This window comes from Triturus cristatus, chromosome 6, assembly GCF_964204655.1.
Source record: "Triturus cristatus chromosome 6, aTriCri1.1, whole genome shotgun sequence".
NCBI lineage: Eukaryota > Metazoa > Chordata > Amphibia > Caudata > Salamandridae > Triturus > Triturus cristatus.
The window spans coordinates 452,716,632-452,743,551 of NC_140589.1; the positions used below are offsets into that span (position 1 = coordinate 452,716,632).

The 26,920-nt window shown below is 46.3% G+C and overlaps 1 protein-coding gene across 1 annotated transcript in view; it reads left to right on the plus strand.

Moving 5' to 3' along the window:
• The first annotated feature begins 1,982 nt into the window (after positions 1 to 1,982).
• BAG2 (BAG cochaperone 2) overlaps positions 1,983 to 26,920 on the plus strand; it is a 59,064-nt gene continuing 34,126 nt past the window's right edge. Inside the window, exon 1 of the mRNA XM_085610888.1 lies at positions 1,983 to 2,371. Within this exon, the coding sequence (XP_085467014.1) occupies positions 2,247 to 2,371 (125 nt within the window). The 5' untranslated portion in view covers positions 1,983 to 2,246. The remainder of the gene's footprint in view (positions 2,372 to 26,920) is intronic.

Below are 26,920 nucleotides of genomic sequence, written 5' to 3' on the forward strand. Positions count from 1 at the left end.
ATATACTCACTTTGGAATCACAGCGGCACACTCGTGCTTCCCCTGTTATTAATGAAATGCTTTCATTCGTAATGTTATGTGTCGTTCTATATAATATTGCTTTGTGTGGCAATGTTTACATACCCTCAACTTATGGTACATCCATGATCTGTCCTGTGCATATTCTCTTAGTATGTGTTAACTTTTAAATGGTGTCTTTTAATGTACTTTTTAAATGTCATGTATGGTACGTCCACTTATGTTATAAGAAGGATGACCATTTCGCTGGACAGGGGAGCCTCCCGTTTGCAATGTGGAATACTGGTCTTGGCCCTGTAACCAATTGATTTACAAAGGCATTCAAACCCCACATTAAGTACAAGTTGTTACTGATTCATTGACTTGGGCTACAACCCTCTTTTTCCGTTTTTTTGTCTCACACTCTGTTTTTATCCCATTTAGTTAGTTTCTATTTCCACTCCATTGTGAGTTCCCTTGCTAACTTGTCTCTGTTAGTGCCATTCACGGATACATTTAGCAGAACGATCCTGTTCCTGCTCCTTTGTTGACCGTAATGGCCTAATAAAGTTTTCTTATTCAGATGCTTACACTAGCTAATCTTTCAGCACGTACATCTAGCGCGAAGTTTCCATGATGACAATACTGAATACAATAGTTTTCAGTTCCTCCCACGCACGAGGGATACCAGATGACATGTGCATATTTTTACACTTTTTATCTTTTTCACACTTAGAACCTCAGGTTAGGGTGGGCCTTAGCGCGCCCATACCGCCGGGATTCACACCTTATGGTCCTGAAGAATGTGCGTTAAAATTACAACACATAGGCAGAAACATGTTGACCACCTCTTAAGCGGACTCTGCTGAACAATTTATTCAACTTTTTGTTCCACACTTTGTTTTTACTGTGTCCGATTGGCCTCTAATAAAACAGTTTTTGGACACAATCGTGATACTTTTAACATGCACTTCTTCACTATTCACTACACACGAATAACCAGCTCCGCAGTAATTCTGGCGTTGTAGCACACCAGGGTGGCACTCGGCCTCTCCTGGTGGGGCCCAATGATAAAGCCTGTCACCAACCAATTTGGTTTCTCCTGTCGTGCTCTACATACATTGTTTGCAAAGCACACTCTTTTGTTGTTATGACTAGATTTACCCTGTTTATATTTTGTACATTACCATATTTTTTAAATGCCTAGTTCTTTCGACCCCAAAATGAGGGCTCCTGGGGGTGGCATTCGCAGAATGTCTACCCCCATGCAGCTTCGTGCGGGTGGAAGATTCCAGCAGGACAGGTGTGCGGCCATTGGTGGTTTTCAACAATGGGTGGGGTTTAAACAATGGTTTATGTCTAGGAATTTTAGTCAGATAGCAGAGGTAGGAGATAAACTAATTTTTGCTGTCCCTCCCGTCCTCCCTATTATTTGTATTATTTAATCACTATGAGGTTTTTTCTAGGTAGATCGACTGTATTTGTGGCTTGGACATTTGGCAGAAATGGAGGATCTTGAGACAGGCAGGAAGGGTTGGGTAGAGTGCAGAGTAGGTTCGGGCAGAGAGAACACATGGGAGTGATGACTGAGGCAGGATGAAGGCAGTGGATGAAAGAAAGGGGATGGTGAGGATGGTTTGTTAGAAGAATGTTTTAGGATTTTTTTGGTTCTGAAGAAGGCTTAGGGTGTTAGGGTATTGACACTGTATTAGTGAGGCTTTGTTTATATTTTGTAAATGTGAATCTACATACCAGTCCAAATACAGCACAGGCCTGGTTATTTTAGATCTCACCCAATTTCAAGATTCCACAAAATTGTAGGCATAACCGTTTATTATTGTTTCAGTTGTCTGCAGTCGCCTTGCAAACTCCATGGGTCGTGTGGACAGTCACAGAGTGTGGGGTGGCCTGTGACGGCAGAAGCCTGCAGCGCCCCGCTGCGCGCATATCAGCGAGTGCCCGTGTCTGCCACCCGCCCCAGCTGAGTGTAATCTCGGCTCTCCAGCCCGTGCGGGCCGCAGCAGGAGAGCGGTGGAAGGGGAGGGCGAGGCCTCTGCCCTTCTTAGGAAATGTTTCATCTGTCAGCTTTCGTCTGTTCCAGGAGCAGCCGGGGGAGCTCAGGAGGAGGGAGAAACCACCAGAAAGCGCAGGAAAGCCGTCTCGCTGCCGTGTTGTTTCGTGGGTATAATCTCACTTCTCTTCAGCTGCCGGGAGGCTAAACTCACCCATCGCATCGTATTATTCGCAGAATGGCCCAGGCAAAGATCCACGCCAAGGCCACGGAGGGGCACAACGGCGGCAAGTTCGCCAGGTCGACGTCCATGGCCGTGCGCTCTAGTCACCTGCTGGAGGCCTTAGACGAGCTCGAGATCAGGTAAGGGCTATCTCTGTCCACTTGCAGTGGTTGCGTCTGCGGGCTGGGCCGCGCGTGGGGCTGAATGGGACCGGGCTCTGCAGCCCAGCGGGTGAGGCTTGCTTCCACACGCGCTCTCACCTTGCAAATTAATGTGAAAATAGCATTTACTGATTGCTGTTCACTTGGGTTGTATCTTCTTTCGCCACATTCTTTGCACTATTTGAGAGAACTCGGAGCCCACCCATTTTATTAAGTATTAAGTAGCACCGAGAATAAAATAGCGCATATCAAAAGATAACTATTGTATCCGTTAAGCTGGCAGGTGGTAGCATCGACACCGAAAATACATTTTTTTCCAAGAAACTGGGGACTGACAGACAAGCTGTTAATTGACCGAATGCGTATTCGAAATGTGTGTGGTGTGATTAACTGGGATTATTATAACCATGTATGTAGTGCCGGCTCAACAGCTGCCATAGACAGCTGTGCCGCACCACTGTCTCGGGACTCCGAAGTGTAGTTCAGATTTCCACCCAGCCCTTTTGGTCCATGCACTGTCGGGGCGCACGGCGTCAGCCCCCGGTGCCGTGAGCGTGGTGGGTGGTGTCCAGGGAAGGGGCTCGGTTTGTACTCACTGTTTTCTGGAGAATTCCAGTGTGATTGAAAAGCACAACTGAGGAGGCCGGCCAGCTGAGCTGAGCGCACGAGCTGACCAAATATAAATAGATTTAGTGAAGCAGGTGTTGAAAGTCGAGGCTTGGTGAAGAAAATTAGGAACCTACTGTTTCCGAAACGCAGTCGAATATTGGCGAGGGCAGTACAGTACCTCGTTTTGATGTTGCTGGAGTGGTGTTACGTTAGCGTGATTCTAATTTGATGGGGTCATTAGTGGGGGCTGGGTGGTTCCAGACAAATAGTTGGTGAGATAAAGCGTCTGCCCGAGGTTAGGTATTGTTCGGCTGCAGGGGTAAGGTGGTAATAAAGATAGATCTGTGAAATATGGCGTGAGCCATGTGCAGAAATACAACAAGCAACATTAAGGTAGACAGGCATGCCAATGAGAAGAGGCGGTACCAAACGGCATGCAGAGGGTCAAAGGCGTGGGGAGGGTCGATCCAAAGAGAGGAGAGGAATTAATCAGACTTAAGTAAAGGTAATTTATTCATGTAGGGCTTAAAGTGTATAGTGGGCAGAGACTCTCTGAGATCATTCTGAGGAAGAAAGCTGGAGACATTAACAGTATTTTATGTATAGTGCTCCTTGCTCGTGCTGACAGCTTACATTTTAGAGTGCACATGTACAGATCATGTAAAGATTAAAAGCCCCAGCCTACTGCATGGCAAGTCTATGGAGGCCCTTTGCAGCACAGACTGGTGTATTCCAACCTTGGTAGAGGGTCTGTATGCTGCACAAGCCAAAGTGGTGCAGAAAAAGGAAAGTTTCATTAATGATCTACCCTCACCAGTCTGTATTACAGGGTGTTTCTCGTTCACTAAAATGATTTATTTGGCACTTGCCGAGAGCTGCTCAGCTATGCACATTAAGATTTATAACTTCTTTTGTTGCCTCACCCATTCTAGGTTGTTACTTTGGCACAATCAATCAATCAGGGGCCTATAAAGCGTGCTACTCACCCGTGAGAGTCTCAAGGTGCTGGGGGAAGGGCGCGGGTGCAGCTCCGGATCAGTCGAAGAGCCAGGTCTTGAGTCTCTTTTTGAAGGTGCGCAGGGTGGGGGAGCGTCTGATGTTGACTGGGAGTTCGTTCCAGACTTTGGCTGCTACCTAGAAGGCTCTTCCCCCGGCACTGGTTCTGCAGATGCGTGGGGTCATAGCTAGGGCGAGGTCGGCGGAGCGGAGGTTTCTTTTGGGTGCGTGGAAAGAGTTTCTTTTGTTGAGGTATTTGGGTCCAATGTTGTGGAGGGATTTGTAGGCGTGGGTGAGTAGCCTGTAGGTTACTCTCTTCTCGACGGGGAGCCAGTGGAGGTCTCGCAGGTGTTAGGTCATGTGTTCATGTCGTCGGGTGCCGAGTCTGGCTGTGGTGTTTTGGATGGTCTGGAGTTTCTGTAGCAGGGATTTGTTGATTCCCACTTAGAGGGCGTTTCCGTAGTCCAATCTGCTGGTAAGGAGTGTGTGGGTGACAGTTTCTCTGGCTTCGGGTGAGATTCACTTGAAGGTTTTGCGGAGGAGGCAGAGGGAGTTGAAACAGGTGGAGGTGAAGGCGTTGACCTGGAGAGTCATGGTGAGGGAGGAGTGTAGAATGATGCCGAGGTTCTGGGTGTGGTTTGTCAGGGTGGGTGGGTTTCCGAGGGCAGGGTGCCACCAGGAGCTGCCCCATGCGGTGGTGGAGGGTCCAAGGACGAGGACCTCTGTCTTCTCTGTATCAACATCCTAAGTGTATGTGATACATGTTTGTGGCCGGTGTGGTGCCCGTGACGTAACAATAGCCCCTGCAGCCCCGCAGCCCCCACTGTGTGGGTGGGGCCCGAGCTCCAGGGGGCCTCCACTCGCACTGTGTGTGGGTGGCAGACCCCTAGCATGAGCGCTCCTGACTGGCTCCAGAGCATTGGGGCCCCCCTCCATGTACTTTACAGAGGGTCCCCTCAAGTTTCGTTATGGTACTATGTGGTACATGAATTGCATGGTTAAGTGAAGCAGAGTAATGGAGGCCTTGAGTAATGGAGCGCCTTGAGACCCTCACCGGTGAGCAGTCGCACTTTAAAAATACTGATTGATTTATTGGGTTGCATTTTGGAAGCCCCTCTCCCTGCCCATGTGCATAAGATGGGGTAAGGTTATTTTCCCAGACAGTGGAAGTGTATTGCAGACATTCCTGAAGCTAGAGGGAGGAGAGCTAGACCCTGAAATGGGGACAGAGGAGATGGGCCTCCTATAGATATTCAATTATGCCAGTTCATTGAGTGAGGCTGCTGATAAGTCTTCCTGTAGCATCGAGACTTGGTATATGGCAGGGGTGAACAGTGGGATCTATTGTCCCGAGCTAGAAGGGTATTTTATGTGAGGTCAGGAATTTGTCTATTTTCCTGATCGCTGGTGTGGCAGTATAAATCCAGGTGTTAAAAGTTCACACCTCCAAGGTGTTTTTTTCTTAGTCAAGAATACAGACTGCAGGTTTGGAGTGATTGGTTTGTCTGACCGATGCAGGAGTGGGCCTGACAGTGTCTGGCTCCTTAGGTGCATCATTTTAGAAGTAACTTCTTGAACGCAGAGTGATATGCAGTCCTTTCAACCTTGTACTGATCAGAAATCAAGCTAAAATAAAAGAACAAGCATAAGCCTTTTTCATATCTCTAAGAGGACCCAGAAGCACAAGATTATAATAGTTTTGTCCTGGCAGTCTAATATCATAAGACGCCCAGTGTTGTATCTTCGATTAACAATAATGTGTGATGGAACTTGTGCGATTACGAGCTGCATATTTACCTTGGTCCCTGGAGGTACACAATATAAGTCTCAGGATTAGAGATACAGAAGCGCAAGAGAGAAAAAAAATACCCGGATATTTGTTCGCAGACCACACATATTTTCACATGCATCAATGTGCCTAGTAAATTGTCTAACTTTACATTTCTGAACAACTGGAGGATTATGGCTGTCAAGGACAGAACAGGGATGCACATCACAGTGACATATGTTCCAACCTGTTCTGCCTACCAGGCAAAACTGTGCAAAGGAATTTAGTTAAGCCGAGCAACAGTCAGTCATGGCAGTACCATGGATAGTAAGCTCATGTGTGCAGAAGGGTCTTGGAGTCCTGTTATTTCCACCAAGTACGCCGTACACCTAAATGGTTGGTACGACACACGAGGGATTAGGTTTAATCCAACTATAACAAGAAGATATTAAATCAGTATACTACGTGGAACACAAATGCATCGTAATTATTGTACGTCCACATCAAACCTCAATAAAATGTATTTGAAGCCAGTAAAACTAACTTGTTTATTGGTGTGTGTGTAGGAAGCTGGCTCTCTATATAGTGCACTACAAAGAAGTACACTGTGCATTGAGTCCAGTGGGTCCCGAATTGATTTATAGATGCACAAGTAGATAATACTAACACTCTCTTTTACGGTAGTGTTTGTGAGCAATTTGGCTTATTAGAGGGTAGTGCTAAGCATTTGTTGTACTCACAGAGGCAAAACATGAGACACACACTCAAGAATAAATCCGAGATCAATTTGCAAAAATAACAAGTATCGTTATATATATTTTAGGAACCAAAATCAGTACGATTAGTCAAGAGCATTTCGAAGATGCAGTAGAAAACAGGTGAGGTAGAAAATTCTTAAACACCATCAAGTATTTACTGTGTTGGTCAATGTAGATTACACGCCGGTACCCTGCATCACAGTCAAACAATTTAGTATAGCAGGCAATGGGGGAATCGGGTGATGGGCAGGACCGTCAATCAAAGACCATCGCGTAGGGAGTAAAAGCACTCAGGCTTTTGCAAGTCTTGTGCTAGCCAGTGGCGTAACACAAGTCCCCGCAGCCCCTGTGGCGCAGGGGGGCCCGAGCTGCAGGGGTCCCACTCAGCACAGTACTTTGGACTTAGAGCTCCAGATGAAATCTGGAGCGGGAGCCCCTCCATTTACTTTACAGGGGGGCCCCCTCAAGGTTCGTTATGCATGTGGTGCTAGCGGGCACTTGGGGTTGGATTTTGTTTCTACTCTTTCAGTGCAGAGGTCCTTCGTGTCCCAGGACCTGAGTGGAACAGGCAGATCTCAAGTACCTTCCCCAGGGATGCTGGATGCAGGGACACGTGGAAATATGGGTCACCCGGGGCGGGTGGGCAAAAAGATGCGCCTCGGTCGGTCCGTCAACAAACGACAGTCGTGCCAAGACAGTTTCTGCCACACAATCAACGCCACCAAGCAGGAGAGTCAAAATCACAGGAGCAGGGGTCGTTTCCGATGTCAGTCGCAGGTGCTGTGGAGCGCCCTCTTGTTGGAGTGGAGACTGAAGGGGTTGGAGGCCAGACTGGCTACCAATAAACCTTGGCTGTGGCATATGAAGTTGAAAGGGACCACACAGGCTGGAGGTTGTTGGGAGTGAGGTAGGGGCTCGGAACGTCGGTGAGAGCCAGCTACCATTCTTGGAGTGCTCTTGCCACTTTCCTGTGGGTCACAACTTCGTCAGATCCAGCGGCAAGCACTTTGTTACTTCGGACTTGGCTGCAACGTGCAGGGGACTGGTTCCACCAATCCAAGGGAGTTCCTGGTTCTTTGTAAAAGGCAGGCAGGCCTCCTGGGTTTCTGGAGTACAGCTGCAGGGCGAGTCAATTTTGGTGCAGGAGTCAGAGACGACTGGCAGGGTTGGCACCAGTTTAGTCACACATCTTTTTCTCCTTGCAGGTCTTCGGTGTCCTTCTTCTTCCTAGGTCGGCACGATCTGAGGTTCAGGGCCCATGGGTGCCACCTAAATATTAAATTTAGGAGCATTAAAGGGAGTACCAGGTGGTAGCCAATGAGCTAATTACCTTTAGGTTGACTACACCCTTCTAATACAACTTCAGTTGGGCATAATCCTGACCCTGGTTGGCTAATTCCCTCTAACACAAGATGGAGGAATTTGAAAAGTGGGTTCCACATCACCCCTACCCACCTTAGGGGTGGTGCTGGCTGAATGAGGGCACACCTCCTCATCTAACTAATTTTTCCGGCTGCCCTCCCGCCAAAAGTGGAGCAGGATAGGTGGGTTGGCATCTTCCACTAACCGGAGACGCCTGGGTTGCATTACAAAGGCGGCATTGCGTTTAAAGCTTCCCTCCCTGGAATGCCATTCTGGCCTGGAGGAGGCTTGAAGCACCTCCGCCCAGAGCTGGCACTGTTCCCGGTCCGAGAGCGAAGGCTCTCCCCCCGCATGAGGTCAGAAGCATGTCTGGTGATGGCAGGCTGACTGAGACTAGTCAGAAACCCCACCAGTAGTTGGTAGGTTTTCGGGGGACACCTCTAGGATGCCCTCTGTGTGCATTTAATAATAAATCCAACCCTGTCATCAGTGTGGGTTTCTTAAGACGAGATGTTTGGTACAAAACATCTGTGGGTACAGCGAAGCCATCATGGTGCTGGAGAACTCATGATTGGTGTCCAGCCCATGTACTCGCTATGGCTTCCCTGCGCACTAACAGTATCCAAGAATGGATTTGGATATTGCAGGGTCTTCTCAGCTCAGGCAGATATGACCACATATATGATATAGTGCACCCTGCCTTAGTGTTGGAAGCCCTGCAGTAGGTGTGATTTACCTATATCTCATGCTGTGTCTATGGACATGGCACACAGGAGTGTGTACTATGTCGACTCTTCACTTCTGTCTGCACAAAGAAACGCAGCCTGTAATGGCAGCTTGCATGGTCTTGATGAGGGGTCCCTAGTGTGGCACAATTTGTGCTGCAGCCCTAGTGGACCCTCTTCAGTCCCAATGCCCTAGGTACCAGGAGTACCACTTACTAGGGTCTTACAGGGCTGCTGAAGTTGTGCCAATTGTGGTACAGTTGTAGGGAAAGAACTCTGGTACTGGAAACCTGGTTAGCATGGACCCGGTACATTTCATAAAGTTGCATCAAAAAGTGTGGGGGCAGAGGGTACTGCAACAAAAGCCCAGGTTCCCACTGTGTTTTTAAATGTAATATCACTTCTGAAGTTGAGGACTCAGGAAAATAAGAATATGAAAAGCCCAAAGTCGTATCAAAGCTTTCTGCACAAAGAAAGGAGAAATGCAGTTTATTAAAAATGTGCTCTAAACTCACTGCACAAACCAGCTGCTACCTCAACGTATGTTTACTGTAAGTGACTACGTTTTCATATGTTATACAAATGCTGAGACACTGTACAAGATCAAGTTGATCCCCACAAGCATAATTGCATGTATGCGGGTGTCAGAACTGCCTACGCCTGTGTGTAGATATGCAGAGTTTCAGTCATATATGTGTTTTTGCACGTACGCACGAAGGAGTTCACAACCACCTAGTAACGTGCACATAAACCATACAGTTTTGCTCACACATGAAGGGAAACACGAGGGTGTGTGTGCACGTATCTTAGAAGCCGTACATGGATTTAGGCTGGCATATGTACGTGAATAAATATTTTAATAGTGCTGACTGCGATAGACCCACGGTATAAACAGGGGGATACAGATGAGAGCTTTCTTTACACGGTACAAGGGCAAAGACAGAGCCAGACACTAAGAACAAAGTGTGCCAGCTCTCAGTTGAAGTCACAGAGATGACGGGTCCAGTACCAGCCACATAATAAAACACATGCACACAGGTCTCGTGGTGTGGGTGGAAGGCCACGTGTGGTCCCCGGCCCTTTTATTTATATTCTCTGGGCGCAGCCGGCCAGAGGGAGATGTGCAATTACATCCAGGGCTTAGGTCACCCCAGATAGTGGCCGAGTGGCTCACTACAACAAGGTACAACAAGGCAGAGTGACTTGTTCAGGAGCTTTAATTGGAGGGCTCCTTGGTGCCAGATCTGCATGGGGAGGTAGGAAGTGATGACTCAGCTGTATGTGGACGATGGCATTAGGATCATTTAAAACCTTAGCCCTCCCTAGGTGAGGGCTACCTCCTGCCCCAATTTCAAAGGCGCGGTCCCTACTTTCAGGGCAGGATACTGGCACCTGTCTTGCACTCGCTGACATTTTTACTCCTTTCAACACAATGCGACTGAAAGAAGTGTAGGGCTCTGACTGGTTCTCACCTCTTCCAAGCCCCCTTAAAGTTTCTGCGACCCACTTACTTGACTGGGCAGCCATAGAGGCCTTTTCTTAGTATCCCGGTGCAGCTTGAGGGTATTGGCCAGTATTTATGTGTAGGTGCAAGTGTTTACCACTTGTACCTAAGAGCTACCAGTACTACTGTACGCAAACTTGTTTATGAAGTTACTCTTGTTCAGCACTTTGATTAAAAAACATTAGCAAAGTATCCATAAGACAGTGGTTGCCCTAGGAATTGGTAGGAGTTAGCATGACACAGGAAATAACACTCTATGGTGGATCGTGCTGTAATTTTACAGATATGTCCTTATTGGCACTTGATGCCTGATAGACCAGTGCAATGATGGGACACATATGGTGAGGGTGGGGACCTTATCACACCTAGAGGATGGGCATGCCTCTACCCATGGAGGTATGGTATTACATATCTTTTGGTAGGAAGTGTAAAGTATACAGCGAACATCCTAGCCCAGGGGGTCTATGTAGAGTCTGAGAGAGTGAAATGGGGAGGGCTTGTCACGTGACACCGTAGTCCCTGGAAGCGTCTCTTTGTAGGCAGCCTCCTGTTAACCTGAGCTGTGTTGACTGCCCCTCAGGGGCTCCTGAAGGTTAAGTGTTAACATTTTCAGTCTTGAATAATAAGGGTCCCAGGGATAACCTTGCTTCAATTGGAACAGTGATTCTTAACCTGTGGTCCGTGGACCCAAGGGGTTCTGCGACACCTACTTAGGAGTCCATGACTGTTTAGAAAATTAAATGATATTTTTATGTATGCATAAAAAAGTGAAAAACGTTAAATGAGAAAGAATTTGAAATTAAAGACTAACAATTAGGTTGGTATACCCATCATGAATAGTGGCACTAACCCAGGTACAGCAAGTGCAATCTAATTTGAACAATTGGTGGCCTCAATTAAAGCACTGGCATGCAACGACAGAGCGTATGCATTAGGATCACAAAACACAAAGATATATGCTAGTGTCTAGCATATTGCTTCATATTTTAAAATAAAACTAAAGTTTGGAAAACTCAAACTTTCTCGTTAAAATAAAAATTGCATTTTTGGCATTTTTTATGTAAAGAAAAATCACAATTTATTAATTAGTTCAATGTATTTTTATTTTTTTATTTTGGTGTATTATTTTGAGGTATAAATCATGTAAATTGCTTAGGGGGATCCCTGGCTTCCAAGTGTGGTTCAGTGGGGGTCCACAGAAGTCAAAATGGTAAGAAACACTGAATTAAATAGTTTACCTGCTTTACAGCCTACATATGGTGACTGGTGATGGGTTGATACAGAGTCACATGACTCACAAAGTCTTGTAGCGATGTCAGATACAACAGGGACTGGGGGCTTCAAACTGCTATCCACAAGGACAGAGATCAACCATAGATGGTTCAGGAATGGTTGCTTTGATTGTTGTGTATGATAATTATACTGTTGAGTTCTTTGGGGTGTGACACGAAGAAGTGGGTTTGATCCTGAAGGGGGCCATCTTAGTAACAAATCATCTTGCAGAGGGTAATGGATTTTCCACCTACAGCTTGCCCATTTGTGCTGGTACTTGCTGGTGTTCCTCCATTGAAGACGAGCTCTGTAGAATCTTGGGAGCAATTAAAGAACAAAACTGTTCATTGGTTAAATTGGCATATGTACCTTGATACTATGAAAGCAGAGTACATTATTATGGTGCGTAGGGTAGCAAGGTTGGGACAGGAGCATAAGGACATATCAGTTGACTGTGTTGTGGTATATTTTAGGTCCCCAATGCTTATACGCTATATCTTGAAACAGAGATTTCCCAGATTGTATTGCTACCCCTCGGCTATTTTTACAAGCCTGCAGTACCACCACTTTTTCAACCCGCCTCCCCCTGGGAAATGTATCCATTACCTTGCATAAACAGATTTGAAGTATTCAACAGTCTGGAAGATGTAGAATGACTGTCAGTGGCTGTGGCCCCTGAGCAGCTTCTGCCCAGCTCGCCCAGGGTCGCTAACCTTACTATTGTTCCTCCTCCTTCTCAAAGTAGTCCAATAAGAATTGTGAGCTGGAATGTGGCCGGGCTCCCCTTCAAGCTGTGCCTGCCTGATTGGCTATTATTTGTCAAGAGTTATGATATTGTCATGTTGCAGGAGACGTGGGAGGTAGTGCCCCAGCTACTAAATAGTGTTGCAGTCGAGCAGCTGGTGGGCTGGCAGCGTGGCTGAACATAGCTCTAGGTGGCCATGTGGACATGATGGAAACGGCTAGTCCTAGTTTTCAGGTGATGCAGTGGCGAGCCCATCTTAACCTTCACTTGGTTAACTTTTATAACAATGATTTCCTTAAAATACCCCATCCAAACTGTTTAGAACTGTCCAACCACCTTACTTAGTTATCTGATAAGGTCGTTACCGCAGGTCATGCATTGTATTTGTGTCTTGCCGTCGATTTTAATGTTCATCTCCCCTCCGTGCTGAAACACTCCAGCCCCCATACTGGGTGGGCTGGACTCAAGAAGCCTGGAGTTGAAGACTATATTAACATCTTTTGACCTAGTGGATACAATGGAAATTGCAGGGAAGGTCACCACCAACCCACCAACTTATAAAGGCGGAGGAGTCCCATCCACGATAGATTATATATTCATCACAAGGAGCTTGTAGGAGGTGCTTATGTATGGGTCTGTTCCAGCTATCTTTAGTGATCATAACCCTCTGGAAGTGGCCATCTAACTGGTTCCCAGGAAAATGCATAATAGAGATTAGGGCTAGTAACCTTCAACCTTTGACAGATAATTTAAGGTTTATATGGAGAATGTGTGATCCCGTCAGAACCCTAGAAGTAGTGTTAAAAGAGAATATAAGATTGGTGGAAGTCTGGTGGAAGAGAACACTGTGCAACATATTGTGAACGCATTCAGTGATCTCTGCTCTAGTATCAAAAGAGCCCTTCTCAAACTCGTGTGGCTCCCTAATAAATTACGTGGTTGGTTCAACCATGATTGCACCGTGGCTAATTGGGATTTGAGAATAGCACTGGGGAACAAGCCTAGAGATCAAGCCTTATTTACTATTTTGAGGAAGCACTACAAGGTTGCCATGGCCAAACTATGGCAGGAAGTTATAAGAGATCAATGGGACTCATTAGCGCTGGCAGTCTGCACAAAAGAGGGCAGGCATTTTTGGTCCATCCTCTCGGATATGAGACGTAAAAAACTGTCAGTTTCCCCGGTTTCCTGCCATATTATTAGTGAAGTATGGGAAGCCCACTTCAGAAAAGTATATGCTGCCCCTGCTATGAAGGATATTTTTAATATTGATAGAAGGAAACTTGCAGATTTTAAGATAACTGTGGCTGAGGTAGAAGAGGCCATCTCACAAAGTGTAGGGGGAAAAGCACCCGGGCCAGATGGTGTTCTGATTGACTTGTGTAAACATAACACTGACCTTTGGGCCCCTCTTTTGACTAACATGTTTAGTAACCTTGCTCATTCAGAATTGCCTGTTTCATGGTGTACTTCAACTAATTGTCCCCATGTTCAAGAAGGGCAAAAGAGATGATCTCAGCTGACACAGGCCAATCGCGCTGATTGATACCACCGTCAAGATTCTAGGGCGAGTTATATATAATGGAGTCCAAGAGTGGGCCCAAGTGGAGTCCATCTTGCATCCTTCCGAAAAGGAATTCAGGAACAAGATTGGGACAATTGAGCGATGTGTAAATCTGAATCTGGTAATAGGCAAATACACCGTTGCTAAGCGAATGGCCCTATACCTGGCTTTCATGGACCTAACTGCTGCTTTTGACTGTGTCAACCGATCCAAATTATGGCAAATGCTGCTATTGCGATGCTTGGATGCTTCCCTAGTTCACATTCTTGCATACATGCACACAGACATGAGATCCAGGGTCAGAATTAGCGACAATGGATATGTCACCAATGATATAGAGATTGACAGGGGCGTCAGACAAGGGTGTGTGCTGTCACCTTTAATATTTATTCTATATATTAATGATTTGCACCCTTTTTTGGCAAGTGTTACCAGTGATGTGCCTGTCGTTAAGGGGAGTCGCTTACCTACACTCATATATGTGAACGACGCCGTGCTTATGGTGCATACGCCCAAAGTACTGCGCCTTCTGGCATTTGCCTTTGTTGAACTTATGGCCAATTGTGACTTGCACACTAATTTCTCGAAGGCCCATATCATGGCGTGTTGCCCATGTTGTGTCCAGCTCCCCCGCTTTGACAATGGGTGCAAAGCGTCTGACCAGTGTTAATGGCTTTCCATATTTGAGAGTTATGTTTTCTGCATCTGGAGCATGGACACCGGGTATTGCACATTGCTGAATGCGATTTTCTAAGGCAATCAGCTCTCTTTTCTGTCTTCCCCAACCTCGGGGGGGAGGGACAATTGGTATCTGGGCTGCAGATTTATAAATCCCAATGTGTTCATACTGCCACTTATGGAGCTGAACTGTGTGTGATTGCAAACTGCGAAGCTATACAATATGAAGAAAACAGGTTTGCAGGTGGCTTCTCAGAGTACCAATTTCTACCCCCCACCTTCTCTGCCACCAAAAACTTGACCTACATCAGGGGTGTGGAATTTAATAAAATTGCTACTTGTCCATGGGCAGGTTGCTTCATAAATCTACTTGTCCTGTAACAAAATCCACTTGTTCCTTTGGTGCAATGTGGTGCGGCGATAAATTATGGCAGCAATATCATTATATAAGAGCTTTGATATAGCCTCTCTGATTATGCCAGGGCTCATACCATAGTAGTGTTTGAATGCTTGCAATCCCCTTATGTTGCCACGTTTCCGCAGATCTACATACTGGGGCTGAGTAAGCAATAGTTCCAGGGTTAGAAATCCCTTTTGAGTCTGTGCAAACCTATTAACTTGCATGTTGGAAGGGTTTTCAACAACTTTTCTCTAATCTTTTCCCATACTGAGAAATGTTGTAAATTTACTCCTGACAATGGCAGATGTAAACCTTCTTCCAGAGTTGGGAAAAAAAAGTGCAAATACTCAGATTTTCGCATGAGCAGATCTACACATGCATATTTACTCGTGCTAATATGCAGTTCACGAATATTTTCTAGGAGTACTATTTCTTTTTACTTCTTTAAATTCTTGGGAATTCACAAAAACTGTATAGCTTCACTTAATGCAAGGACATATACCATGGGTGCTCTTTTGAGACTTTCTGTAATAAATGGGCCCCTAATTTGGTCTGGCGTTGACCATGACCTTTTGCGTTCATTAAAATTCTGTCACTCTCTCTCTCTGTATCGACTGGCTTCATTGAGAGTGACAGCATTCTGCTGTATAAAAAGGAGCATATCGGCACACAAAGTAGTTTTGTTCAGTGCCAGTAACTAATGTGGCAGTGTCTGCTTTTTGAGACCCAAAATATTATTTTGCTTTTGCCAGTGTTTGTTTTAATGGTGAGGGCCAGGCAGCTCCCACACCATAAGGTTTTCCAAAACAATTCACACATTGACAAAACTAAAAAGCTGACCACCAATTTCATACCTACTGGCTTTGCCAATGCTTGCTTATTTTTGTTTCCCATAATCTCCTTGAAAGTGGTTACACTGATTTTTCCATTATAACATTTCTGGGAAATACTAGCATGCATCAACACATGTTACTAAATGATGCTGCAAAGAAATGGTACCTGAAATTATACAGTAGTTTGGCTAAAAAAAATTCCTGCTTTTATGTTTTTTATGAACATTTTATTTTGAAAGCAAAGAATCATCAATCTTGCTTTCAAGCTTCTGCAACTTTTTAAATCAAATCAGAGAGCATTCGGGGAGCATTACACATAGCCTCATATTGCTAAACTTTGAAAACGTGTGTACACATTTTTATACTGGAAAACACTGTCAGTAGTGCAGTCAGAGCTTACAACATTTACTTAGAGCGCTCACCCTAATAATAAAAGCTTTCAAATAGTGAACCATAACTACAAGTTTGAACGGCATTAACATGGACAAAAATATTACCTTAGCTGCAGACAATGCCCTTCCCTGATCCATAATGTGGTACTGCAAACTGACAGCCAAAGGGTTTGTGCTGCAGGGGGTTGGGCCTACTTGCCCCAAGGACAAACTACACATGAAAACGTGTTGCCCTTGACCCCAAACTATATGTCCTGGGCGTCAGGCTATAGGAATTCCACATCTACTGGATCTCATATTAACTTTAGATGCGAAGAAAGAATTTGACCAGATTAGTTGAGCATTTCTTAAAGCCGTCCTTGACAAGATACAATAGGTCCAATAATGCAAAATAAAATCATGGCGGCTTACACCTCTCCCACAATGCTTATCAGGGTGAATGGCTAGTGAACGAATGCCATTCCCTTGCAAGAAGCACTAGACAAGGATGTCCCCTTTCTCCCCTTCTATTTGCCCGGGTGGTAGAACCCTTGGTTATATAGATCAGACAGTCATAATAGTTCTCTGCGATCTTCTTTGAGGGTATAACTCAAAGTTAATCTAGTTTGATGATTTAATCTTCACACTAAATAACCCTTCTCAATTGCTTACAGAAATAGTCAGCATTCTCTATGATTTTGAATCTGCTCAGATTTCAAGGTAAATAAGGGGAAATCTCACATACTTAATTTGACCTTCCCCACTAAGGACTTTGCACATTTCTCCAACATCTGCCAGCAAGAGAGGTGTGTTTATATCTACAAGAGGAGGGGATTGAAGCAAGTATACGTTTTTATTCTTTCCTGGGTGTGCTTGGGTGTCACCAGCGCAGGTGTTTTTACAATCAGCTTATGTAGTGCGAGGCCGATGTGAGCTGGGGCGAAAAGGAGTATGGTGAAATGATGAGCAGGGGTGTTTATCATGAAATCAGGAAGGGCATGGCAGCCTGCACGAGATGCTGACTGAAGTTTAAAAGAAAGCAGGGCTTGATTTGTGAAGGGATGGGTGTTAGAACTCGGGGTTTTAGTCGGAGGCCAGCTGATAGCTCTGTAGAGGGCCAGGGTTGTGTAGTCTTGGTTCCGCCTCATGCCTCTTTGGTACAGCGTCAGGTGCTCCCAGCCTATTTGGCTCGGTGTTGGGGTTTTCGTTTCGTCCCTGCTTTTTCTCTTTAGTTCTGTTTTCCTTTTTGTCCTGTTTTTCCTTCTTCCTTTCTTTCCCTTCCTCTGTATTTCCCCTTTTGGCAGCCCTTCCAAGTACCACGCATCAGGTGTTAGACGAACACATTTTAGTGTGATGGTCCACATCACCGCACTAAAATGCAAAGTCACGCATTATTCCGCCTCTTCAGCTGTCAAGCCGGAACGCTGCTATAATGCACCATGACTGAGCTGCAGTGGCAGCGAGCGGTGTGCGCTGCTCCCGGAAGGCTTCAAGGGCTGGCTCATGATCTGCTTGCAGCTCTTTCTTCTACAATGTATTGTAACTAACATAGGACACACCCACGGTCGGGCCTGACATCACGTGGCATTAGTGATGTCACAGGAGGTATTGCCCAACGGCTTGGCTCCTAACTGAGACACTTAATTCTGAGAGACACTTTAATAGGCAGGGGTGCCGTTTCAATATCCATTTTTAATTACTAATCGGTCTGAGACCCGGGGGTACCCAGACCACTTAAAGCCTGCCTCGCATTGTCTTTACCCTCTGTGTCCCAAGCGCCTCATGCTGTGCAATAGTCTGCAAGTTTCTTTGTAGCCAAAGAGCTCGACCGATCGGTTCATGCATCCTGAGTCCCATGACCAGGGGCGCAACACAGGCCCCCGCAGCCTCCGCGGTGCTGGGGGGGCCCGAGCTGCAGGGGGCCCCCTCCGCACCATACTCAGTCCTGAGAGCTCCATTGTAAATACGGAGTGGGGGCCCCTCTATGTACCTTGAAGGGGGGGCCCCCTCAACTTTCGTTACGCCAGTGCCCATGACCTCTCTGTCTGTGTACCTTAACTCCTCACCTTGACTGCGTGGACCAAGTGCTTCTCACACTGCCCGATTTCTCATCTCTGTCGAGAATGGCCACCAAGAAGAATGTTCGGAGATTAGGGAAAGAATAACGCAATCCCTCTGCCTAGAAGATAAAGGAAGGAATCGGGAGCCTGGCTCTGTGCTGAGGTTCACACTTTATGTTGATGAGTTTTCAAGGAATGCACACAATAAAAACCCCACTTTCCTGCTCTTCAACCAAGGAAGCCCATTTACTGGGTGTCTGAGCCTGTGTAAAGTATAACAGAGACTACACTGACTCATTTTGAAATTGAAATAAGTCATGATATCCTACTGTTGCACTGACTTGCTATACTACGAAAATTACCTTTTGCTGGGGCAGTCACGTTGCCCAAATGGGTTTAATTACTGACATTTATGTTTCCCTTGTCTACATTGCTTGATTTTGCTCGTGAGAAAGTGTCATTCCTAGTAGTTGAAATGTCCCTCATAATTACACTTAAATTATGAAAATATCATACATTGCAACCTGAAACTTTGGCAGCTATGCTTTTGTGTTTCTGTTTGGGGGGAGGGGTGGGTGCAGCATTGTGTTTGGTCTGAGCGCCGTGGATCGGCGCTCAGACTGGAACAGGGAGCCTGTGTAATGCAGCCTGGTAGGAACATGCAAATTGCACTTGAACTGTTTGTTCAGCCCAAGAATGCCGGCCAAACAGTTCACGCGCACTTTGGGAGTGCAAACCACTTCTCCGGCCAGCCCCGCCCCCTCCCACCTGCCACACTGCACACAGGCCTATGACTAAATGCAATAGGAAAAATAAAATGACAATAATGGTACGTTATTGTCATTTTTTTTCTCCTTTTTGTGCAGTGGGGCAACGCTCATCCGCCTTAGCAGAGGATGCGCCACTGGCACCATCACCATAAGCAATATTTAGCAGTAGCAGAAAACAAGGTCCTCACTTTGTACCTAATTGCAAACGTCTCCGTAAAAATGTGTTTCAGATGCACGCTGAGTGGTAAGCTAGAATACCACAATAAAACAAATAATATGTACCCTTGTAAAGGAGGAAGTGTGGGAAGAACTGTATAACACAGTTAGTAAGGCATCTAAAATAAATACAGCACGTTTAACATTTCATTCTAGTTGGAAAGGCGTACAGTGGGGTCTCTATCCTTTTCTGTTATAAGAGCTAGCTGTGTTCAATGAAAATCACCGACCTACTTTGGTGATGTAATAGTGATCACCCCATCCAAGATTGTCAGCAGTGATAACGTCAGTGCATCCAACAGGGTTATCAGCAGTAAAGTAAAACAAAATTATCAATTTGGAATGCCTCTACATGGGTAATACATAACAGCCATAGCTGTAATCCGAGTAACACCTCAAGGTAATAATAATAGGAATGTGTCTCTCCAACACCACAGGATTTATCACTCAAATAATATCTTTAAATGCATTTTGAAAACTCAACAATCGTTTTCCAAACTTTAGCTTATGAGTTCTGAAAATGCACACATTTTTGTCTCAAATAGGCACTCTTAAATTTTGTAATACATATATTAACTCAACCTAGCAAATGCTATATTAGTAGGCTGAGCTGACCAGAGGAGAGCTACTTACAGGTAGCTGGAGAGCTACTGGTAGCTTACGAGCTACTCGTTGGAGACACCTGTCCATACACTCTAGATCGTCTTCTATTAATGCCAATGTTTCTAGTTGAGCTCCTGGTCTGGTGCGTGGGTGCAGGGGCAGGCTCTCCGGTGTGTGGCCCCTAGATTGGCCTGAAAGTAGGAGTGGGACCCCGGGCTTTATCTGTTTATAGGAGAGGACATTGAGCTGTGCTTTTTGTGGTACATGGAGCTTGCGCAGTGCAGACAATCTCAGAGCTGCCCCCCCACCTCCCCGGGGCATAATGCAGCCAATCTGTGGCATAACAGCCAGACAATGAAATCACTCTTATCGGCTGCATCTGATAAATCCATTCTTCTCTTATGAGCTATTCCCTGGCACATCCAGTAGGGTTCAGGGCATGGTACTTGGACCCCCTCAACTCCACAGGATGCACCTGACTTTTTGCAAACATCGGCCTTTGCACTTCTGCCTCCAAAACTGAATTTTCCTAACTCCCCGGCACTGGTCTCCACACTGAGAGCAATTACACCATTGGTGCATTTCCAGATTGGCAGTTTCAAGTGTAAGAGGCACTTCAACTAAAAGGGCCCAGCTTGTGATGGCCTCCGTTGGCCGGGTCAATACGTATATCTATTTTAAGTGCAGGCATACAGTGCTGAGTGTCAGGGCAGATTAGTATATGTTTGGAGAAGGCACACGGTAGGAAGTGCCTTTGTCAGTAGTAAACCAACTAAATGTGTGCACTGTCTTGGTATTTCTACAGCGACTAACCCCTTTTCAGTGCTCCTTACTGATTTATAACTGGGTAGTGTATTGTACCAGGCAGAGGGCATCCCCGAGTACATACACCTATGATCAAAAGCACACTCTAATGTACACGCCAACTGTGCCCAATTACACTGTGCTCTGTGTCCCATCACACTCTAGCTGTGCCCTGTACATGCCAACTGTGCCCCATCACACTGCGCTCTATGCCCCATCACACCCTAGCTGTGCCCTACACATGCCAACTGTGTCCCATCACACGGCGCTCAGTACCCCATCACACTCTAGCTGTGCCCCATTACACGCTGTAGGAAAGTGGGTTTACTGTAGGAAAGTGGGTTTCTGTTGCAGTAACAACCCAGTTGTTGTCAGATTTCTGATGCACTTTGACTGAGTGTGTGCTGGGATCCTGTTAACCAGTCCCCAGCACCTGTGTTCTTTCCCTAAACTGGACCATTGGTTTCACAATTGGCACACATCTGGCTCACATATAAGTTCCTTGTAACAGGTACCACTGGTACCAAGGGCCTTGTGATCAGGGAAGGCCTCTTAGGGCTGCAGCACGTATTGTTCCACCATCAGAGACCCCTCTCTTAACACATACACACTGCCATTGCAGACAGTGGGCCTCATTTAGGAGAAGTGACGCATCGCTGCGTGAAAGCAGCGATGCGTCACTTCTCAGTCCGCCCTCCTTGCGACACCAATGATGCGTCATATTTATAATATGATGCATCATGTCGCAAGGAAGGACAGATACGTCAGTATAACTGACGTATCTGTCGGCGCAAAAAGTGGCGCATTGCTGGAATTGTGTCGGAAGCCTGACGCAACTCCAGCAATGTTCGTGTCATGAGGCAGGCGTAAGGTTTTGACGCATTGGCGTCGTAGTGGCGCAGCGAAATCTCATAGATTTCACTGCGCCTCTCCTACGACCCTTTCTTGCGGGGGTACGCCCACCCTGCATACATTATACCTGGTGCAGGTATACTGTAGCGCAGGGGTTTATGAAGTGACGCATCTTCCTAGATGCGTCACTTCGTAAATATGGCGCAACATGGCGCATGTTTTACGCCACTGGAGCGTCACAAAAAGTGAATAAATGAGCCGCTGTGTGTTTTAGTGCAGACAAAACTTAAGTCGACACATCCCTAGTATTTAAGGGCTCCCCTGAACCTTGTTCCTCAGATTCGATGACCTAAGAAGAAGCACCAAAGAGCCGTGCTGCAGTGGAGAAAAAGATGCCGACTGACTTGGCCCCAGCCCCACCAGCCTATCCCCTCCTCCAACTATCCTGCTTCAACAAACTGGCGTGGCCCGCAGCCAGCAACTTCATGAACCCCGGAGGACCTGTGCTGCCTTTGACAAAGACTCTTGTCTACCGTGGACACTGGGTTTGTCCAGCTAAGAAACCAACACAAGGACTCCGGATCCAGGCGGATCCGCGAAACTTGCACCTCTCTGCACCCGATACCCACGGCCTGAGCCCAGGTGGCCCACCGACTGAGTGAAGTCTCCCTGGCGATCCTGACCTGGGATCCAGCATTGGATGACTTCTCCTGACATCCCCCTGGACGCCTGCAGACTCAACCTGAAGGGTCCCCCAATCACGACCGGAGCTGGTGAGAAAACCTGATGCCAAAAGACACCCCTGCATCTACAACCCCCAGCATTGGTCAGCCCAACTGACGGTGTCCCGGCATCCCATACTATCCAACGTATGTCTCCAGTCATGGGAGTCCTTCAGCTGACCTTCGGCAACAAGCCTGCAGCCCTTTTGCCCTACAGAGGTTCTCCATTGCTTTCAACAGGGCTCCCAATGCCTCCTTTGCACTCTGCCCTCATGCTGCTGGTGGTGCAGTCTTCATGCTCTTTGGTGGCCCTTCCAGAGCTGGTCTTAACCAACAGGGCCTGCGTCCCTGCACTGCAGGTACTTTCCTGTAACCGGTGCCTCTTCGAAGTGCCTCCAGCCTTCATAGGATAACATTAGGCCCAGTGACCTCTGCAACCGGCCACCCCAGTGCCGCTGGTGGTGCAGTACCTACCTTGGTCAGGCCCTGGTCCAGTGTTGACCCAAACCCTTGGAGACTGAACTTGAGAATCGCTTACTTACCTTTAAGTTACTCACCTGTTTTTTCCCCAAAGGGTTCCATTGGTCTCACTGTATTGTACTAAGTGTGATTCTGCATACAAAGTATCTATTTCTGTATTGAAAAGCATTTCATGCACATGCAAAGTATTCATTTGTTACTATACAAAACATATGTCCAGTAATTGAAAGTATTGCATAAAAGTATACTCACCTGTAACTAAAGTTCACCTTGGTTCCTAAAAATAAAAGTAACAAAAGTAATATTTTTCTACAACCATTGGCCTGGAGTCAGTCATTGAGTGTGTGTTCCTATGTACACCAAATGCAACCCCTAATACCCTCTGATAAGCCTTACTGCTCAGCCCACCTACCACTAAATTGAGAGTAAGGTATTATCTGGACTCTATGCACTCTATACCTCTTTTTGGTATAGTACACACGCAAACTGTCCACTACCACTCTGTGCTCTGTGACCTATCACAATCTAGTTGTGCCCTATTACACCCAACTGTGCCCCATCACTCTCCCCATCACAATATGCTCTGTGCCCATCACCCTCTAGCTGTGCCCTATTACACGCCAACTGTGCCCATCACAGTCTAGCTGTGCCACAACCCTAGATGTACCCCATCACAATTTAGCTGTGTCCTACTACTAGCCAACTGTGCCCATTCACACTGTGCTCTCTGCCCAATCACACTCTAGCTGTGACCTGTACATGCCAACTGTGCCCCAAAACTCTGTGCCTATCATACACTAGCTGTGTCCTATAACATGCCACCTGTGCCACATCTTACTGCGCTCTATGCCACATTACACGCCATCTGTGCTCTATTACACCCCAACTGTAACCCAAGACACTTAAGCTGTGCTCCATCACACTCTAGATGTGCCCCATCACACTCTAGCTGTCTCATCACACTCTATTTTTGACCTATGCACGCCAACCCTGCCCCATCACAATCTAGATGTGCACAACACTCTCTAGCTGGACCCCATTACACTCTGCTGTGCTCCATTACAAGCCAATTGTGCCCCATCACACTGTTCTCTCTGCCCAATTTCACTGTGCTCAGTGCCCATCACCGAAGTGACTTGTTTGCCCATGCATTATTAATATGTGTTAAGGCACAAAATGGTGAAGTGGCACTGTCACAGAAGGTGACCTACAGTGCTGCGCAATTTGCTTTTTCTTGCTGCATGATTTGTCCAAACCTGTCACATAGTTTGATCTTCCATTGCCATATTATTAAAGTGTCCATATCTGGCTCTTAAATTGCCCGCAGTTATAAAAGGGCCTCCTTGGTGTTTGCAAGATAGCATTCTGTCACTCCCTAACCTCCTCCACACTGTCCCAGGCTGTGCCCCTTCCTCTACCTGCTACCTCTTCTTCTCATGGCAAGTGTAACCAGCAAGAGTGGCTTGGCCTGTTCCCGTGCCTAGAACTGTATGCTTAGAGGGGGTAGTGTGTCATACTGGGAAGGAGAAAGTGAGGAGACCAGAGAAGCTGAGGTCCTCCCTCTACACTGGAAGAGGACAGGGAGCTAGAGTGGTGGGAGGAATCCAAGGTCTTCTACTCTCTCATACCTTACCTCTGAACTCTTGTACACACAAGGAGCAACAGTTGAGAAAACTCATTCAGCATTTTAAGATCAAATCCTGGCAAGGCAGAGTCTACCTTTTAATCTTCTACCTTTTATCTTTCCGATGTCAGTAAATTCACTGACCATAAATTGGACAATAACAAGTTTTCCTTGCAGTGCTTAGAAATGGCAGAATTTGCGGCTGGCGGTGACAGTGGCACTACGGAGACTTTCAGACATGTTCTCCAGGGCGGTTCTCAGTTCGGGTGAGTGATGGGGACACCCTATGTCTTGTGAATGTTTAGCGTATTCAAAGAAGTAGTTCAAAGGGCCCTTATTGGGTAGAGCTTTAAGGAGTATAGTAATAACAGTACAGCGTTGTGTGGGAAACACACAGGAAAAAATTGAGAGCTCAAAATAGAGATGGTTAAATGAGTCTGTAAACAGAACATTTTGAAGTTCCTTAATTATAGTAGGCCACATAGGGTTCAGTGCTCAGAGTAGGAGCCGGGTATCGCCAGACATACAGTTAGACAGAGGAGTATTGCAAGACTCTTATTGGCGAGGAAATCACCAAGTGCCGTAATGATGGCAACCGGATAAAGGGGACATAGAAGGATGGAGCTAATTCAGATGGTCAGACAGTTGGAAATGGAGATGTGCCATGTAAAGAGTGGACTGATGAATGTAGGGAATGGGTGCACTCGAGAAAATCACAACTCTGGCTTCTGGGGTGGTCATGGGTGTGGCCGGTGTCTAGTGCCTTGCCTTATTGCAGTTTTTCAATAGTCACCCCTCGGCATGTGCATCACATTTGTATTTACAGTTCTTATAAGAGATGGACACGATGAGTTCTGCCTCTTCAAAATTGATATATATTTCCCTTGAGACACTGTGAGTGGTTAGAATCGCCTAATAGGTGTCTGACCTCGCAGGAGGTATCCCTTCCTAGCCCCCTCATACACCACCCGAAAGTAAGGCAAGGAGTTTGTGAACACATGTTGTATTCTAGAACAAGTACCTCTTGCAGCATGAAACTTTATCACATATAGTGATTTTGCCAGTGCTTTTCTTGCTTAAAACTCTTGCTGGATCAGTATCTGCGTTCTCCTCTTTTTTTGGTAAAAATAATAAAAAGAGAGAGAGGTGTCTGGAAAAAAGTAAATGGGGTTGCCTTCCAGCTTTATTTTGCTCCTGTAAGAGACCGTCTCCAGCTCACAATATTTGGTGTCCTCATCTTTCAAAACCTTATTCTACTCTTTGCCAGCAGAGTTTGCCATTTAAGCCTAAAATACCTCTTCACACAACCAGTCATATTTTTGTCAAACTTCTCCACCATCCAGGGTTTCATACACACATACTAATAAAACCATCTTCTGCCGAGACTCCCAAGATGTTCAGGTTCTTGTCCCTGACTGCATTTTTACTAGAGTTCCAGTCAATGGTCAAAGACACTTGAGTGTTTATGTAGTCCGCATTTCATGCACTGTCCCTAGGCCACCCTGAAGATCATTGGTATAATTTAGACTTTTTTTGTCTGGGATTGCTGGAATTGCTTTCCCAGTTGTGATACCCTTCCCTCTAATGCTATTACAATCCCATCTATTGTTTCAGACTTGGAGTACAAGTCAGGTGTGTTCTTATATATTCTATGGAGAAACTTCATCATGCCAGTGGCATTGGGCCAAATGTTTTGAATGTAGACAGACACCTGTTGCCATAGTCTTCATATTGTGTGCCATGCAACCTCCTGGGAGAAAAGAAAAGTGACTTTGTCCCCTTCTTATGGTATCTCTTAGAGGGATTAAGCATTGTGCTAACTGTATTAAAATTCAAGAACCTGTTCTGAAATGAACACCACTTGCACTGCTTGAGAAAATGACGGCCACCACTCTGTACTGATATTGTGCTTCCCACCCATGCCAGTAGCAAGTGCTGTCTATGGTGTTCCTCTGCTGTGCTATTGAGTCTCACAGCTCATCTGCCTGACCCTCAGGACTTGCTGTGCACCAAGCACAGTCTGCCTCGCTTGCACCTCTTCCATACCCACCTGGAGCAAGTCATCTCACCGGTCACCACCGACTATACCCTCAAGTTCATGAAGAGCATCCACTTGGGAGCCTCCTTGGATCCCTGCCCCCACCACATATTCAACAGAGCCAGTACCTCCATCACACCCGAACTCTGCAGCACAACCAACTGCTCCGTTGAATACGCTACCTTCCCTGAAGACTGGAAACAAGCCAAGATCAACCACCTACTGAAGAAACCATCTGCCGCCGGATGAACCTCAAGAACTACAGACCCATCTCGCTGCTCCCCTTCCCAGCCAAAGTCATTGAGAAGGTCATCAACGCCCAACTTTTTGAGTTCATCGAATCAGACAACATCCTGGACCTCTCCCAATCTAGATTCAGAAGGAGCCACAGCACTAAGCCCTCTCTCCTTTGCGCCACAGACGACATCTGCATCCTCCTCAAAAGAGACAAAACCGCGGCCCTCATCCTCCTGGACCTCTTGGCTGCCTTCGACACCGTCTCCAATGACACCTTATGTGCTAAACTTCATGACATCGGCCTCTGCGACAAAGCCGTCAACTGGATCTGCTCCTTCCTCACCGGCTGAACATAGAAAGTCAGACTTTCACCTTTTTTCCCAGAACCCACAGAAATCAGCTGCGGAGTGCCACAGGGCTCCTCCCTGAGTACCACCCTTTTCAACATCTACATGGCCCTGCTTGCAACCATTGTCTAAAATCACTGACTCAACATTGTCTCCTGTGACAACAACACCCAACGGATCCTCTCCTTCT